This window comes from Malus domestica, chromosome 07, assembly GCF_042453785.1.
Source record: "Malus domestica chromosome 07, GDT2T_hap1".
NCBI classification, from domain to species: Eukaryota; Viridiplantae; Streptophyta; class Magnoliopsida; order Rosales; family Rosaceae; genus Malus; species Malus domestica.
Genome location: NC_091667.1, coordinates 29886255 through 29902021, shown reverse-complemented (window position 1 = coordinate 29902021; position 15767 = coordinate 29886255). Strand labels below are relative to the sequence as shown.

The 15767-nt window shown below is 41.4% G+C and overlaps 1 protein-coding gene and 1 pseudogene across 1 annotated transcript; one reads left to right on the top strand and one right to left on the bottom strand.

Annotated features, from left to right (window-relative positions):
- The window catches only part of LOC103422068 (probable LRR receptor-like serine/threonine-protein kinase At3g47570), a 75308-nt pseudogene extending 71457 nt beyond the window's left edge, over positions 1 to 3851 (top strand).
- A 7402-nt stretch (positions 3852 to 11253) lies between these two features.
- Positions 11254 to 15767, bottom strand: LOC139197586 (uncharacterized). Its single transcript, XM_070825288.1, has 2 exons — positions 12604 to 15767; positions 11254 to 12413 (listed from the first exon to the last, which is right to left on the bottom strand). Exon 2 carries the CDS (start codon positions 12013 to 12015, stop codon positions 11341 to 11343), a length of 675 nt encoding a protein of 224 aa, XP_070681389.1. The 5' UTR covers positions 12016 to 12413; positions 12604 to 15767; the 3' UTR covers positions 11254 to 11340.

Here is a 15767-nt window from a genome sequence, read left to right as displayed (position 1 = left end):
ACAGGCCTTTTAGTCAATAGAAAGACCATCACAGGCCTGTTAGTCAATAGAAACACTTATATTAAGCGCAAATAAATGCCGTCACTTTAGATTAAGACTAGCAAATAAATGCCGTCACTGTTAGATTAAGACTAGGAATTAATAAACATCACAGGCCTTTTAGTCAATAGAAAGACCATCACAGACCTGTTAGTCAATAGAAACACTTATATTAAGCTAAAAACCGCGTTGATCCAATTTTCTTTCTATTGACTAACAGACTATCAAAGCTGTTTGTTATGTTCCCTAGTCCTAATCTACCAGCTGTGCAACCCAATTCGGACCCTGAAATTGACTCCATTCTTTGCGTCAACCAACAGTTACATAAATATCCAGAGCTTCATTTTGCAGCCTAGCTAAAATGGAGTTCTCAAGGATTCATATTAGCATTTGGCTTATTTTCATGCAACCGCTCTTTATTCTCTTTCTTTTTACCTCTGCCTCCTCCTCGCATTCAGCGGGAAACGAGGTGGATAGGCTTTCCTTGCTTGCCTTTAAAGCTGAAATCGTGAACGATACCTTGGGCATCCTTAGCTCTTGGAATGAATCCCTCCACTTCTGTCGTTGGCCAGGCATCACTTGTGGCCGCAGACACCAGAGAGTTACAGTGCTCGACCTCCAATCAAGCGGGCTGGCAGGCCACCTATCTCCCCACATTGGAAACTTGAGCTTTTTGAGGGCTTTATACCTCGCAAACAATAGCTTCAGCCACACCATCCCTCCAGAAATTGGTCGTTTGTTCCGCTTGGAAAGACTACTCCTTGATAACAACTCCTTCGATGGTCATATTCCATTCAACATATAACGTTGCTCTAACCTCCAATACCTACGCTTAAATGGCAACACTCTTAGTGGCGAACTTCCAACTGAAATTGCCTCATTGTCCAAGCTTCAGGTACTTGGTTTAGGCAAGAACAATTTTTACGGGAAAATCCCACCTTCTTTTGGGAATCTTTCTTCTCTTTCGAGGCTATCTTTGCCTCAAAATAATCTCCATGGAGGTATTCCAAATAGCCTTGGCCAGTTGAAAGGCTTAACGGGTTTTTCACTGGCTATGAATTATTTGAATGGTACCATCCCTCCCTCCATATACAACCTCTCGTCAATTCAAATCATTTATATGTTTCAAAACAACCTTCATGGAACTCTTCCACCTGGCTTGGGCCACACTATATTTCCAAACCTCGAAACATTTGTTTTCTATGCCAACCAATTCACTGGACCAGTACCAGCTTCAATCTCCAATGCCTCAAACCTTTCAAAATTTGATATCGCATTCAATAAGTTTACTGGAAAAGTGCCTAGTCTGGCACGCCTGTCAAATTTGTCTTGGTTTGAACTTGATGAAAACAATCTTGGAAATAATGAGGAAGGTGACTTGGATTTCATCTCTTCTCTAGTTAATTGCACCAATTTAGAAGTGTTATCTATCGGTACCAATAATTTTGGAGGAGTGCTGCCTAAATCTATCAGCAATCTCTCAACAAAGCTCAAGGGAATATATTTATATGAGAATCAGATACGCGGAAGCATTCCCGTCGGGGTTGGAAATCTTATCAACTTGGAGAGACTAAGCTTTTATGCGAATTTATTGGCAGGCACTATACCGAGTTCAATATGTAAACTGAATAAGCTTTATGGCCTAGATCTACAAGCCAATGAACTGTCAGGTAATGTTCCATCATCTCTAGGAAATCTAACTTCATTAAGCAATTTGTATCTATCTAGAAACAAGTTAAATGGAAGCATACCACAAAGTCTCGGAGACTGCAGGTTTTTGATATATTTGGATCTTTCCCACAACAATCTTAGCGGTCCATTTCCAAAACAAGTCATCAATTTACTTGTTCACTTGAATCTATCTAGAAACCAACTTACTGAATCCATTCCTTTGGAAGTAGGTAACTTACAGCATCTTGTTTTCTTGGATGTTTCTGAAAACAAGTTATCTGGTGAGATTCCACAAAGCTTAGGGAGTTGCACAAGTTTGACGACTCTGTCTTTGAGAGAAAATTTATTGCAGGGGACAATTCCTAAATCCTTGAGCTCTTCGAAAGGAATTGAAGATTTTGACCTCTCTCACAACAAATTGTCTGGCATAATTCCCAACTACTTGGGGAGTTTCCCCTTCTTGCATAATTTGAACCTCTCATTTAACGATTTTGAAGGCGCAGTACCAATCCAAGGAGTTTTTAAGAATGCAAGTGCGGTATCTGTTGTGGGAAACACACGGCTTTGTGGAGGTATACCTCACTTAAGATTGCCTAAATGCATCTCCAAGCAATCTAAGCGCGGGTTATCTCCTAAGCTGAACTTAATTATCTCAGTTTCCTGTGGGGTTGTCGGCTTGGTCTTGGTGTTGTCACTTGCACTTCTTTATCGATCAAGAAAGGCTAGAGCGCTCAAGTCAACTTCAGGATCATCACTGGGGGTTTCACTTTTGAAACTGTCCTATAGAGATCTCCTCAAAGTAACTGATGGGTTCTCTGCTTCGAATCTGATTGGTTCTGGAAGTTTCGGGTCCGTATACAAGGGAGTTCTCAATCAGCATGAAGAAATAAATGTTGCGGTGAAAGTACTCAATCTTCAAACTTCAAGAGCTTCTAAAAGTTTCATATCTGAATGTGAAGCCCTGAAAAGCATTAGGCATCGAAATCTTGTCAAGCTACTGACTGCTTGTTCAAACATTGACTTTCAAGGAAACGATTTCAAAGCCCTGGTGTATGAGTTCATGGTGAATGGAAGCCTAGATGAGTGGCTGCACATATCAGCTCAAGGAGTAGATAGGCCAGCCAATCTGCCAAAGAATCTGAATCTCACTCAAAGAGTTAACATTGCCATCGATGTAGCGTATGCTCTGGATTATTTGCACAACCGCTCCCACATACCAATAGTTCATTGTGATATAAAGCCCAGCAACATTTTGTTAGACAGTGACATGACTGCTTGTGTTGGTGATTTCGGTTTAGCAAGGTACCTCCAAGAGCAGTTCCAATGTCATAAAAGGCACCATAGGCTATACTCCCCCAGGTAAATTTTCCTTTGCATATATTTTATTTGTGCTTCCAGTATGGTTTTGTATATAGCATGAGTTTTTTGAAGTCACATATAAGAACAAAGCTATGTTTTTGTGCATATAACTTAAAGAGTATGGAATGGGAGGCGAGCTGTCAACATATGGCGATGTGTATAGCTACGGAATACTGTTGTTGGAGATGTTAACTGGCAAGAGGCCGACAGATGACATGTTTAAAGGTGGTATGGACCTGCACAATTTTGTTATAACGGCTCTACCAGAACGTGTGGGAGAAATATGTGATCCACTACTTGTTCAAATAGAAGAAAGCAGCAGCAGTACTAATCCCAGAAGTAATAAGGGGAATCATGCCCCAAATGATCAAAGAAAAAGGGTTGTGGAGTGCTTGACTGACATTGCAAGAGTAGGGGTTGCTTGTTCTGTAGCAACGCCGAGAGAGCGAAAGGACATGAGCAATGTGGTAGCTGAATTGAGTCTAATAAGGGATGTGCTAACAGGTACTAGGATGCCCAGAGAGAATCTGTGATGACGACCTAAGTAGTGAGTAATAATACCCTGTTATCATTAAATAAAATCCCATGACAGTGCTTGAATTTTGCATGGTGATCTTCTGAATGATGACGAGGAGGACTGGAACAAGTGAAGTGGATTTTCCCGTTTTGCAATTTCATTTTGTATGTTTTGTGAATGATCTTAATTTGTAAGATCATCTTTATGTTTGCTTGGAAATTTGAAATTTGTCAATTTAAGGTTGGTTCATGTTCTTATAATTAAATTATGCAATTTTAAGTTTAGAATTTGTCAATTCAAGTTTGGTGTGTGTGTATATATATGTATGTATGTATGTATGCAAGCCTTTTCGTACACAGCCTGCAAAAATAAACGTTAAGCGCACCTCTTGCATTGTTAATAAATTTACTCATTGCTCATTTGGTGGTTTTGGTAACCCAAGTATCAGGCCGGGTAGGCAGAGAAATCTTATTTTTGGGAGTTTGGTTAGGGCGTGTTTGGTATCGTACTTAAATGTTTTCATAATTTTTTAAAATATTTCTTAAGAATATCTTTTAAGAACAATTTTATTTAAGATTCAAGAACTTGTTTGGTATGATATTTAAAATGGTTTAAAAAAATTTAATTAAAAATAAAAGGAAAAAAAAAAAACCTACAACAACTCCCTGTGGATTCGAGCATTACTACTAATTTAATTAGATAGATAGAGAGATCCAAAGAGAGGGTCGCAAGCGAGGGTGAGAGAGAAGGAGAAGAGAGAGAGCTTAGAGATGGGCGTGGATCTCGGGCAGGTTGGGCGTGTTGCATGGTCAAACCAACCCTAACCCAACCTTTACAATTTGGGTTGGGTTTGGGTTCATACGGGTGTAGTCAAGTTCAGGTTTGAAGTAGGTTTAGATTTATTTGGATTGTGTTCGAATTCGCCCATGGAGTTCAACCTTATAACACATTATTTTGCATAACTATTCAAATTTTGAACCAAAAAGCGTCAATATTAGTTAAAATTTCATTTACACATCATCATTTACACAAAAGTTAAAACAAACAACTTAGAGATCTTACCTCTCTTAAAGTATTATCTGTAGCCAATTTTTGCATGGAGATATTCCAAATAGCCTCGGACAGTTGAAAAGTTTATTATTTCCTTCCATATACAACCTCTCTTCAATATAATACTTTTCTGTCACGGAACTCTTCCTCCAGGCTCGGATCACCCTTTATTTCCAAACATAGTAAATACTGCTTACAAATTACAATGGAAACCAATTTCCAGAAATGTTTTGGAGGTTTAAAGATTCAGGAATTGCACGAGTTTCCAAAACTATTTGGGAGTTGCATGAGTTTGAGGACTGTCTCTGAGAGGTAACTTATCGGATGGGACAATTCCTTAATCCTTGAGTTCTTTGAGAGGGGTTGAATATTTCGATCTTTCTCGTAGCAACCTTTCCGGCAGAATTCCCAACTATTTGGAGCGTTTCAAGTTGCAGAATTTGAACCTCTCATTACAATTTTGAAGGTGCAGTAGCAATGCAAGGAATTTTAGAAAACACAAATTTAATTTCTAACATGGGAAACACACGGCTATATGGCGGTACACCTAATTTAAGATTGCCCTTATGCTTTATCTAAGAAAGTACTACTTCTTAGGCTGAAAATATTCTCTCAATTGCTTGTGGGGTTGTTGGATTGATCGTAGTGTTGTAACTTGTGCTTCTTTGCCGATCAAGAAAAGCAAGAGAACTTAAGTCAACTTGAGGATCTAGGGGTTTCGCTCTTGAAATTGTCTTATGGAGATCTCAACAAGACAATTCTCAATCAGCATAGGAAACTACCGACTGCTTGTTCAAGCATCGATTTTCACGGAAACGAGTTCAAGGCTTTGGTTAACTGGTTCAAGGTGAAAGGGAGCCTAGAAGAATGGCTGAATCGGTCAATTCAAAGAGTAAACATGTCAACCAATCTGCAGAAGCATTCAGATCTTATTCAGAGAGTAAACATTGCCATTGACCTAGGGTCTGCTCGGGATTATTTGCACAATCGCTCTCACAGGCCAATAACCGATTAACATTCTCTTGGACGATGGCCTGACTACCTGTTTTGGTGATTTCGGTTTAGCATGTTATTTGTCAGATGCTTCTTCCATACTTCCTTCACCTGAAAGCTCTTCGAACGGAATAAAAGATTTCATTAATTTTTTGAAGTTACACTTAAAAGAACATGGCTTTTCTTTTTTGCGCAAATAAATTATAGAGTATGGAACGGGAAGTGAGATGTGAGCTTATGGTGATGTCTACAGCTATGGAATTCTGCTATTTGAGATGCTGACTGGCAAGTGGCTGACAGATGACATGTTTAAAGATGGTATGAACCTACACAACTTTATCATGATGGCTTTGCCCAAATGTGTGGAGGAAGTATGTCATCCACTGCTTCTTCAAAGAGAAGAAAGTAACACTAGCACTAAAGCCACATACAATGCGGGATATCGTGCCCCAGATGATGAAGGACAAAGAGTTGAGGCATGCTTGATTTGCGTTGCAAGAATAGTAGTTGCTTGTTCTGCAGTAATGCCGAGAGAGCGTCGTCGACGGAGGAGAGAAGGCCTCCGACGCCGAGTGAGTGGCGAAAGCGTCGTCTACGGCGGAGCCGTGGAAGATTGGGGAATCCGTGGCGGAGACCCTGAGCGACTCGGAGTCGACGAAGGAGTCGAATCACTGGGAGGAGGGTCTGGGGTCGTAGCCAACCGTCGTCGTCGAACGATCGAGTTGAGCCGGTGGTCGGGACCGAGTCGTCTTCGGGCTGAGGGAACGAGGCCATGATGCACCGATGAGCGAAATGCTCCCAAGGGCAAAACTCACGCAGGAAGAATATCGGCACGCTTTATGTTAGGCTGGGCCGACCCACTGGGCCTTCATTTGGTCCCTGACAATATCTGGTCCAATGTTTGAATTCACTTCCCTCAAGCCCGCTTCCGCTCCTCGATTCGCTACCCAGAAGATCAAGTTCTCAAGGTTCGATGTTTCCTCCTGAACTTCTTCCCTCCTGCTCGATTTGGATTGGAACGAAAAAGCTCCAACATGGGATCAATTTCTTCCCCCTCACCGATTATTTATTTCGGTATTGCATTCATATTGGCTTTTTCATTTTTATTAATTTTGGTTATGTGATTAGTGATTATTGTTCGTCATTTTATTTTGGGTTTTTCTTTCTGTTGTTTTTAGGGTTTTCTTCTCTGCAAATTTCGATCAAATTGTCTGCATTTGAATTATTTTGTAATTATCGTAATTTATATTGGGTGGAATTGGCCTTTCTATTCTCCAAAATCTTTTTTAGGAATTGCATTTTGGTTAAATTTTGCGAGTTCAAAAAAAAATTGAGACTTTTTCTGATTTTAAATTATTTACACAGTTCCAAAGCACTGTGTGTTAAACAGTGGAATTTTGATTGAGATTGTAGTAATTGCCGTACAAGTTTATACTTTTGTGTGGAGAAACCAGCTGGATTAATAATCATCTTATTTTGATCAAATTTTGCAGTATAAATCACGATCGCGTATTTTTGTTTGTATCATCTTACTAGATTTTTTTTTTTTTGGAAACTACCCATTAGATTTAGGTTAATCATCATGACATTGGAATTCAAGTTTTTGTTTGTATCAGTGCATGCTATTGCTAATCACCAAATTAATTACGTTTGTTGAAATTTTTGGAATAATTATTTTTTAAATGCCTGATTACTTAAACCTCACTGAGAGAAAATTTTAGGCGTTGTGCACAGGTAATTGGAGCTACTGCAACGTTTTATCATTGACATGGTTGGAATGTGTAGAAATTTAACGGTGAGGGTGTAAATTTCTATTTAAAATAATTCAAGTGACAGTGATCATAAAATTCAGTGGCAAATTGATAGAGTAGTCTTGAACCAAATTAACCATCTACTTAGAGATACATTAACAAACATCTGCATGCACATTTATTCCTAATATTGTAGACACTATATAATGATTGCCTACGATATTGTTGTTTACCAACTTGCATTCCAAATTTGAAAGATCATCTTTTACCATATGGTGCACTTTTACCTGAGAATATAGCGTTTATTGTGATTAATTGTTCAGTTTACATGTTTTTTGTGGTGCACCATATGGTGCTTGAGAGGTTGCAAATTTGCAATGACCAAGGGTATGCTTCTCTCTTTTGATTGGATTCAACCATCGATCTGGTTTTCTGGTGGAAGTCATAATTTTCATCCCAATTTTGGTCTGAAAATCTTAAATTTTCTCTCAGAAATTTGAGAAATGAAGATTCTATGTTTGTTTTTGTCTGTTGTGGAGACCCAATCTGAATTGTGTGTTCTGGTCGATCTTGGAAAGGGAATTAAATTGTCCCAATTATGGTGTTTTTTTTTTCCCGTGTATATGGAGAATGCTGTTTTCTGCTCTTTTATGGTTTTGGGTAGTATTACATTTTTTTTTATAGAACTTGTGGTTTGTTTGATTGTTTTTTTTTTCTTTCAGTTTTTAAAACAGGAGTGAACTCTAAGGGTTAAAATTTTCAGAGTTTTGGTACTTTCCTTGGTGAGCGGTTGGTTTCGAATTTCTGGTTTAAAGTGGATCGATTTTTATATTTAGGCTTAATATCAGGAAGAAATGAAAACGAATTTAGGAACCTTGACGGGAAAATCTATGGAAGTAGTAGAAGTTATGGTGAGGAGAAGGATAAATATTATGTGCCTACAAGAAACTAAGTGGGTTGGTCGTAAGGCAAATGATCTAGAAAACTCAGGGTTTAAACTATGGTATTCGGGCACAAATAGAACGAGAAACGGTGTTGGCATCATCGTGGACAAGACCTTGACAGAAGATGTTGTAGATGTCAAGAGGGTAGGAGATAGAATCATGGCAATCAAGATTGTAATAGGACAAGAACTTATCAATGTGATTAGTGCGTACGCACCTCAAGTAGGGTTGGATACGAGTTCGAAGGAGAAATTTTGGGAAGACCTTGGAGACTTGGTGCAAGGAATTGCTCAGACGGAGAAGTTATTTATAGGAGGAGATTTAAATGGACACGTGGGCAGGGAGACAGGCAACTATGGAGGTTTTCATGGTGGCCATGGTTTTGGGAAGAGAAACGAGGATGGGGAAGCTATCTTGGATTTTGCAATGGCATATGATCTCTTCTTAGCCAACACCTTCTTTAAGAAGAGAGAAGAGCATGTGATCACCTACAAGAGTGGGTCGTCAAAAACACAAATAGATTTTCTTCTAATGAGGAAAGGGGATCGTATAACTTGTAAGGATTGCAAAGTTATACCAGGAGAGAGCGTGGCTAATCAACATCGCTTGTTGGTGATGGATGTACATATCAAAAGAGTGAGAAAAAAGAACAAGACTTGGAAGTGCCCAAGGACTAGATGGTGGAATCTAAAAGAAGAAAAACAAGCCATTTTCAAAGAGAAAGTAATCACCCAGTGTGTGTGGGATAGAGAGGGGGAAGCTAACCAAATGTGGGATTCCATGGCTAGTTGTATCCGAAAAGTAGCAAAAGAGGTATTAGGAGAATCCAAGGGCTTTGCCCCACACCAAAAGGAATCTTGGTGGTGGAATGAGGAGGTACAAACAAAGGTGAAGGCTAAGAAGGAATGTTGTAAAGCCTTATACAAGGATAGGACCGATGAAAATGGTGAAAGGTATAGAAAAGCGAAGCAAGAGGCGAAGAAAGCTGTGAGAGAAGCTAAGTTAGCGGCTTATGACGATATGTATAAGTGACTAGATACCAAAGAAGGAGAGTTGGATATCTATAAACTAGCTAGAGCAAGGGAAAAGAAGACAAGGGACCTAAACCAAGTGAGGTGCATCAAGGATGAGGATGGAAATGTTCTTGCTACAGAGAACGCAGTTAAAGACAGATGGAAAGGTTATTTTCATAATCTTTTCAATGAAGAACATGAAAGGAGTGCTTCTTTAGGGGAGTTGAGTAACTCAGAAGAGTGTAGAAACTACTCTTTTTATCGTAGAATCCGGAAGGAAGAAGTGGTTGTAGCTTTGAAGAAGATGAAGCATAGAAAAGCAGTAGGCCCAGACGATATACCAATCGAAGTGTGGAAAGTTTTGGGAGAGACAGGTATAACATGGCTCACTGACCTTTTCAATAGGATTTTGAAAACGAAGAAGATGCCAAATGAATGGCGAATGAGCACTTTGGTGCCTATCTACAAGAATAAGGGCGATGTACAAAATTGCATGAACTATAGGGGTATTAAGCTAATGAGTCATACAATGAAGCTTTGGGAGAGAGTCATTGAGCATAGATTGAGGCAAGAGACACGGGTTTCGGACAACCAATTCGGGTTCATGCTAGGGCGCTCAACCATGGAGGCAATCTATCTCTTACGAAGATTGATGGAAAGATATAGAGATGGGAAAAAGGATTTACACATGGTCTTTATAGATTTGGAAAAAGCGTATGACAGGGTCCCAAGAGACATTCTTTGGAGGATTTTAGAGAAGAAAGGAGTACGAGTAGCATATATCCAAGCTATACAGGATATGTATGAAGGAGCAAAGACTGCCGTAAGAACTCATGAAGGACAAACCGAAAGCTTTCCCATAACTGTAGGATTACATCAAGGCTCATCCTTAAGTCCTTACCTTTTTGCGTTGGTAATGGATGAGTTAATAGGACATATTCAAGATGATATTCCTTGGTGTATGCTTTTCGCAGACGATATAGTGTTGATAGATGAAACTCAGGAAGGGGTAAATGCAAAGCTTAACCTTTGGAGAGAAGTGTTGGAATCTAAAGGTCTTCGCCTAAGCCGATCAAAGACAGAATATATGGAGTGCAAGTTCAGTGCAAATGGAGGCCAAAACGAGTTAGGGGTGAGGATCGAAGATCAAGAAATACCAAAGAGCGACCGTTTTCGTTACCTAGGATCTATCTTGCAAAAGAACGGAGAATTAGATGGAGATCTCAACCATAGAATACAAGCTGGATGGATGAAGTGGAAGAGTGCATCCGGCGTGTTGTGTGACCGCCGTATGCCACTGAAGCTCAAGGGAAAATTTTATAGGACGGCAATAAGGTCGGCGATGCTGTATGGCACAGAATGTTGGGCGGTGAAGCATCAACACGTACACAAAATGGGTGTAGCGGAGATGAAGATGCTTCGTTGGATGTGTGGGCACACGAGAAAGGATAAGATTAGGAATGAGGATATCCGGGGTAAAGTAGGAGTAGCCGAAATTGAAGGAAAGATGAGAGAAAATCGGTTACGGTGGTTTGGACATGTGCAAAGAAGGCCTACTGACGCTTCGATTAGAAGATGCGACTATGGGGCAGAGGTTCAGGGCCGAAGGGGTAGAGGAATACCTAGGAAAACTTTGAAAGAGACCCTAAGAAAAGACTTAGAGTACTTGGATCTAACGGAGGACATGACACAGGACAGAACACAATGGCGTTCTAAGATTCATATAGCCGATCCCACTCAGTGGCTTGGATTTTCCAAGTCTCCAACCGAGAAGTTGTCCTCGCTCGGGAAATTAAGGGAACATTACCTCAACCTACATGCTCCACTCACAAAGCTTCAACATACAAGCTTCAACAAAAGAAAATTCAAAGAACTTAGCGAAGAAGGCTTTGGTGATTTAACACAATACGTTGAAATGAAGGAAAGCTTATTTATTGATATCCCCGATAAGTTACAAATATGTATATATACTTGAGTCAAAATAAACAAACAAGAGGGAGCCTTCACAAAGGTTGCTTAGGAGAAGTCTCAGCAGTCGGTAGAGCCCCAGAAAGAGAAGGCACCGGAGGGGGATCATTCGGAGCCTCAGTACTGGACAGAACCCTAGAAGAAGGAGGCATTAGAGGTTGATCATTTGGAGCTTCATTACGCGGTACAGCCCCAGAAGACGAAGGCAATAAATGCCTTTGGAACAAACCCACAAATCTCTGATGATCAAGTAAAACCTGACCATCAGATTCCTTCATCTGGTCAAGTTTCCTCTTCATATTTGTAGCATAGTCATGTGCGAGCCGGTGCAACTGTTTATTCTCATGCTTGAGCCCTCTAATCTCCTGTTTGAGACTCATCACTTCAACAGCCAATGATTCAACTTGGCGGGTTCGAGCAAATAGGCGTTGGGCCATATTAGACACAGAACCTGCACACTGAACACTAAGAGCCAGAGAATCCTTAACAGCCAACTCATCAGACCGTTTGGAAAGTAGTCTGTTATCTTTGGGAGTGAGAAGGTTCCTGGCCACTACCGCAGCGGTCATATCATTCTTCATCACGGAATCCCCAACGGTAAGAGGACCAGTAGGGGAGACGAAGGATGGGCGCCATATGTTGTCTGGAGAAGGCGGGGCTGCCTCTTCAACAAGGTTCAAGTCAAAACGACGGTCGGAGGGGCCAGACATTTTCAAAGGTGTTGAAGAGAGAAGAGGTCGGACAAATCAAGATCTTAGAAGTGCAAGAATGGAGCTTCTACTGGTGGATATTCAAGTGTGCTTTGGAACTTAATGTCAGCCCCTATAAAAATCTGCACTCGACGAAGCTTCAGAAATCGAAGAGGCGTCTGCTCAGAAATCGAAGAGGCGTTTGCTTTCTCAAAAGCTGGGCGGCTCAGAGACCACGAGGGTCGATCTCAGAAATCGAAGAGGCGTTTGCTTTCTCAAAAGCTGGGCTGCTCAGAGACCACGAGGGCCGATCTCAGAAATCGAAGAGGTTTGCTTTCTCAAAAGCTGGGCTGCTCAGAGACCACGAGGGCCGATCTCAGAAATCGAAGAGGCACCTACTTTTCCAGCCTTGTCAGCACCTATCACACGCACTCAGCTTTGCGGAAATTATGGGCATTCGGTCGAAGATTTCTGGCGAAGTAGAAAACACATGAATCGTACTGTTCAATCACCCACTTCCCACACGCAACAGTAGCTCATGGGTACCACATATAACTTTGCCAAAGTTCTCTGACAAAGTTGAGACTACTTTTCCAGCCTTGTCAGCACCTGTCACACGCACACTCAGCTTTGCGGAAATTATGGGCATTCTGTCGAAGATTTCTGGCGAAGTAGAAAGCACATGAATCGTACTGTTCAATCACCCACTTCCCACACGCAACAGTAGCTCATGGGTATCACATATAACTTTGCCAAAGTTCTCTGACAAAGTTGAGACATGTGAAGCTTGCAGCTCTCACTATATCGCTCTGACCAAGAAGGGTAAAAGAATAGCAAAGAAACAACACTAACAAAGTTTAGACACATAAATTTTGAAGGCCTAGCTACCATATTATTACCCACAAGGGTAAAGGAACAGTACCACTGCTGGATAATTGGAAAGTCCTCGGTGTGTCAACCTCTGTGCTTCGTGGCAAGGTAGACTAGCAAACATGGCCAACCTTTACTCACATTCGAGAAAACACTCCCAACAAGATTGCTTGCACCAAAATCGAAGAGGCATCGCCCTCCGAATCTCGAGAGCCAGACTCCCAACATGATTACTTTCTCAAAAATCGAAAAGAGGGTAAAGGAACAGTACCACTGCTGGATAATTGGAAAGTCCCTGTGTGTCAACCTCTGTGCTTCGTGGCAAGGTAGACTAGCAAATATGCCCAACCTTTACTCACATTCGAGAAAACACCCCCAACAAGATTGCTTGCTCCAAAATCGAAGAGGCACCGCCCTCCAAATCTCGAGAGCCAGACTCCTAACATGATTACTTTCTCAAAAATCGAAGAGAGGGTAAAGGAACAGTACCACTGCTGGATAATTGGAAAGTCCATGTGTGTCAACCTCTGTGTTTCGTGGCAAGGTAGACTAGCAAACATGCCCAACCTTTACTCACATTCGAGAAAACACTCCCAACAAGATTGCTTGCTCCAAAATCGAAGAGGCACCGCCTTCCGAATCTCGAGAGCCAGACTTCCAACATGATTACTTTCTCAAAAATCGAAGACACCGCTCTCCGAATCTCGAGAGCCAGACCCCCAGCAGGATTGCTTTCTCAAAAATCGAAGAGGCATCGTTCTCCGAATCTCGAGAGCCAGATCCCCGACAGGATTGCTTGTTCGAAAACCGAAGAGGCACCACTTTCCCAACTTCAAGAGCCGGATCTCCTTGGATAAAGCTTGTCTGTAATCTTCACACGCAACATCAGCTTTCCAGATACCACATACCATTTTTTCAAAGTGCTATGACAGAGTTAAAACTTGTGAAGCTGGCAGCTCCCACTACCGTGCTATGACCAAGCAGGGTAAAGGAATAACATTATTACTTGATGTTAGGGAGACTCCTATATATGTCGACCTCCATCCCCAACGGACAGGCAGACCTGCAAAAATGCTCAACCCTTCCTCTTATCTGAGAGGGCACTCCCAACGAAGCCTTTCGAAATATTCAGCTTTCTTTCCCCCCGATAATACCTCTGTAAGCAAGCTATACTAGAGCAAGAATATCTCATATCATCAGGGTTAAAAGCAAGAGTATCCCATATCATGCTTTTTCCCTATCTTTTCTTTTGGCCTTGTTCTTACCTGTAAGACAAGGAGAAAGATAGCAATCAGTCAGCACTTGGAATCAAGCTTCCAGCCAGGAACTGACTGCCTGGAACCCCTTACCTGATTACTTACCTGGCATTGCTCTCGAGTACTCATCTTCAACATCTTATGCTTCTAGGGAAGATACCGCATCTGCCTGAGGAACAGATAGGGCAAGTGAGAATGATACAAGGAAGCATGTGGAGACAAGCGTAACAGCACACGTGCCGATACATCCATTACTCTGTCAAAAGCAAAAGTATCCCATATCAGCAGGGTCGAACGTACTCTAGATTTGATGGACTTGTTTTGACCCTCAAATTCTTCAGTCGGCCTTATACTCTGGAGGAAACCAGAAAACCCTCCAGCCCAGTTCAAGAATAAGCCTGTGGAAAGTTACTTCTTCAAAAGCAAAAGTATCCCATATCATCTCTTCTCATTTTTCTTCTCTTTATCCTTCATGCTGCCTGCAAGATAGGGAGAATGTGAACAATCAGTCGGAGCTCTAATTGCTTACCTTGTCTGTTACCTCTTTCAGCAGATCCCCTAACTCGGCGACTTTGGGGACTCCTACTACATGGTTTGTATCGCGCTTGACCAAGCCTGAAACTACAAGTAAGCTTCAAGTGACATTGATACATTACCTTGTGCATCTCCATCAGTTACAGATACCACCCCTGAATGGAGGAAGAGTACTTCCAGAGAAGATGCCACATCTACCTATGAGACAGATAAGGAAAGTTAAGACGATACCACACTCCGGTACTTAGAAGTTTCGTGGTTACGAGATAATTCTCCCACAATATTTCCTAATGTCATTTGTACTAAATCATTCACTTGTACTCCTTAAAGGAAAGCTTGAACCTATGTACTTGTGTAAACCCTTCACAATTAATGAAAACTCCTCTATTCCGTGAACGTAGTCAATCTGGGTGAACCACGTACATCTTATGTTTGCTTTCCTATCTCTATCTATTTATATACTTATCCACACTAATGACCGGAGCAATCTAGCGAAGATCCCAAAAAGTGACCGTTTTCGCTACCTAGGATCTATCTTGCAAGAGAACGGAGAATTAGATGGCGATCTCAACCATAGAATGCTGGATGGATGAAGTGTAAGAGTGTATCTGGCGTGTTGGGTGACCGTTGTAGGCCACTGAAGCTCAAGGGAAAATTTTATAGGACGGCAATAAGGCCAGCGATGTTGTATGGCACAGAATGTTGGGCGGTAAAGCATCAACACGTACACAAAATGGGTGTAGCGGAGATGAGGATGCTTCGTGGGATGTATGGGCACACGAGAAAGGATAAGATTGGGAATGAGGATATCCGAGGTAAAGGAGGAGTAGCCAAAATTGAAGGAAATATGAGAGAAAATCGGTTCCGGTGGTTTGGACATGTGCAAAGAAGGCCTACTGACGCTCCGGTTCGAAAATGTGACTACGGGACAGAGGTTCAGGGCCGAAGGGGTAGAGGAAGACCTAGGAAAACTTTGGAAGAGACCCTAAGAAAAGACTTGAGTACTTGGATCTAACGGAGGACATGACACAAAACCGAGCGCAATGGCGTTCTAGGATTCATATAGCCGACCCCACTTAGTGGGAAAAGGCTTTGTTGTTGTTGTTGTTGTTG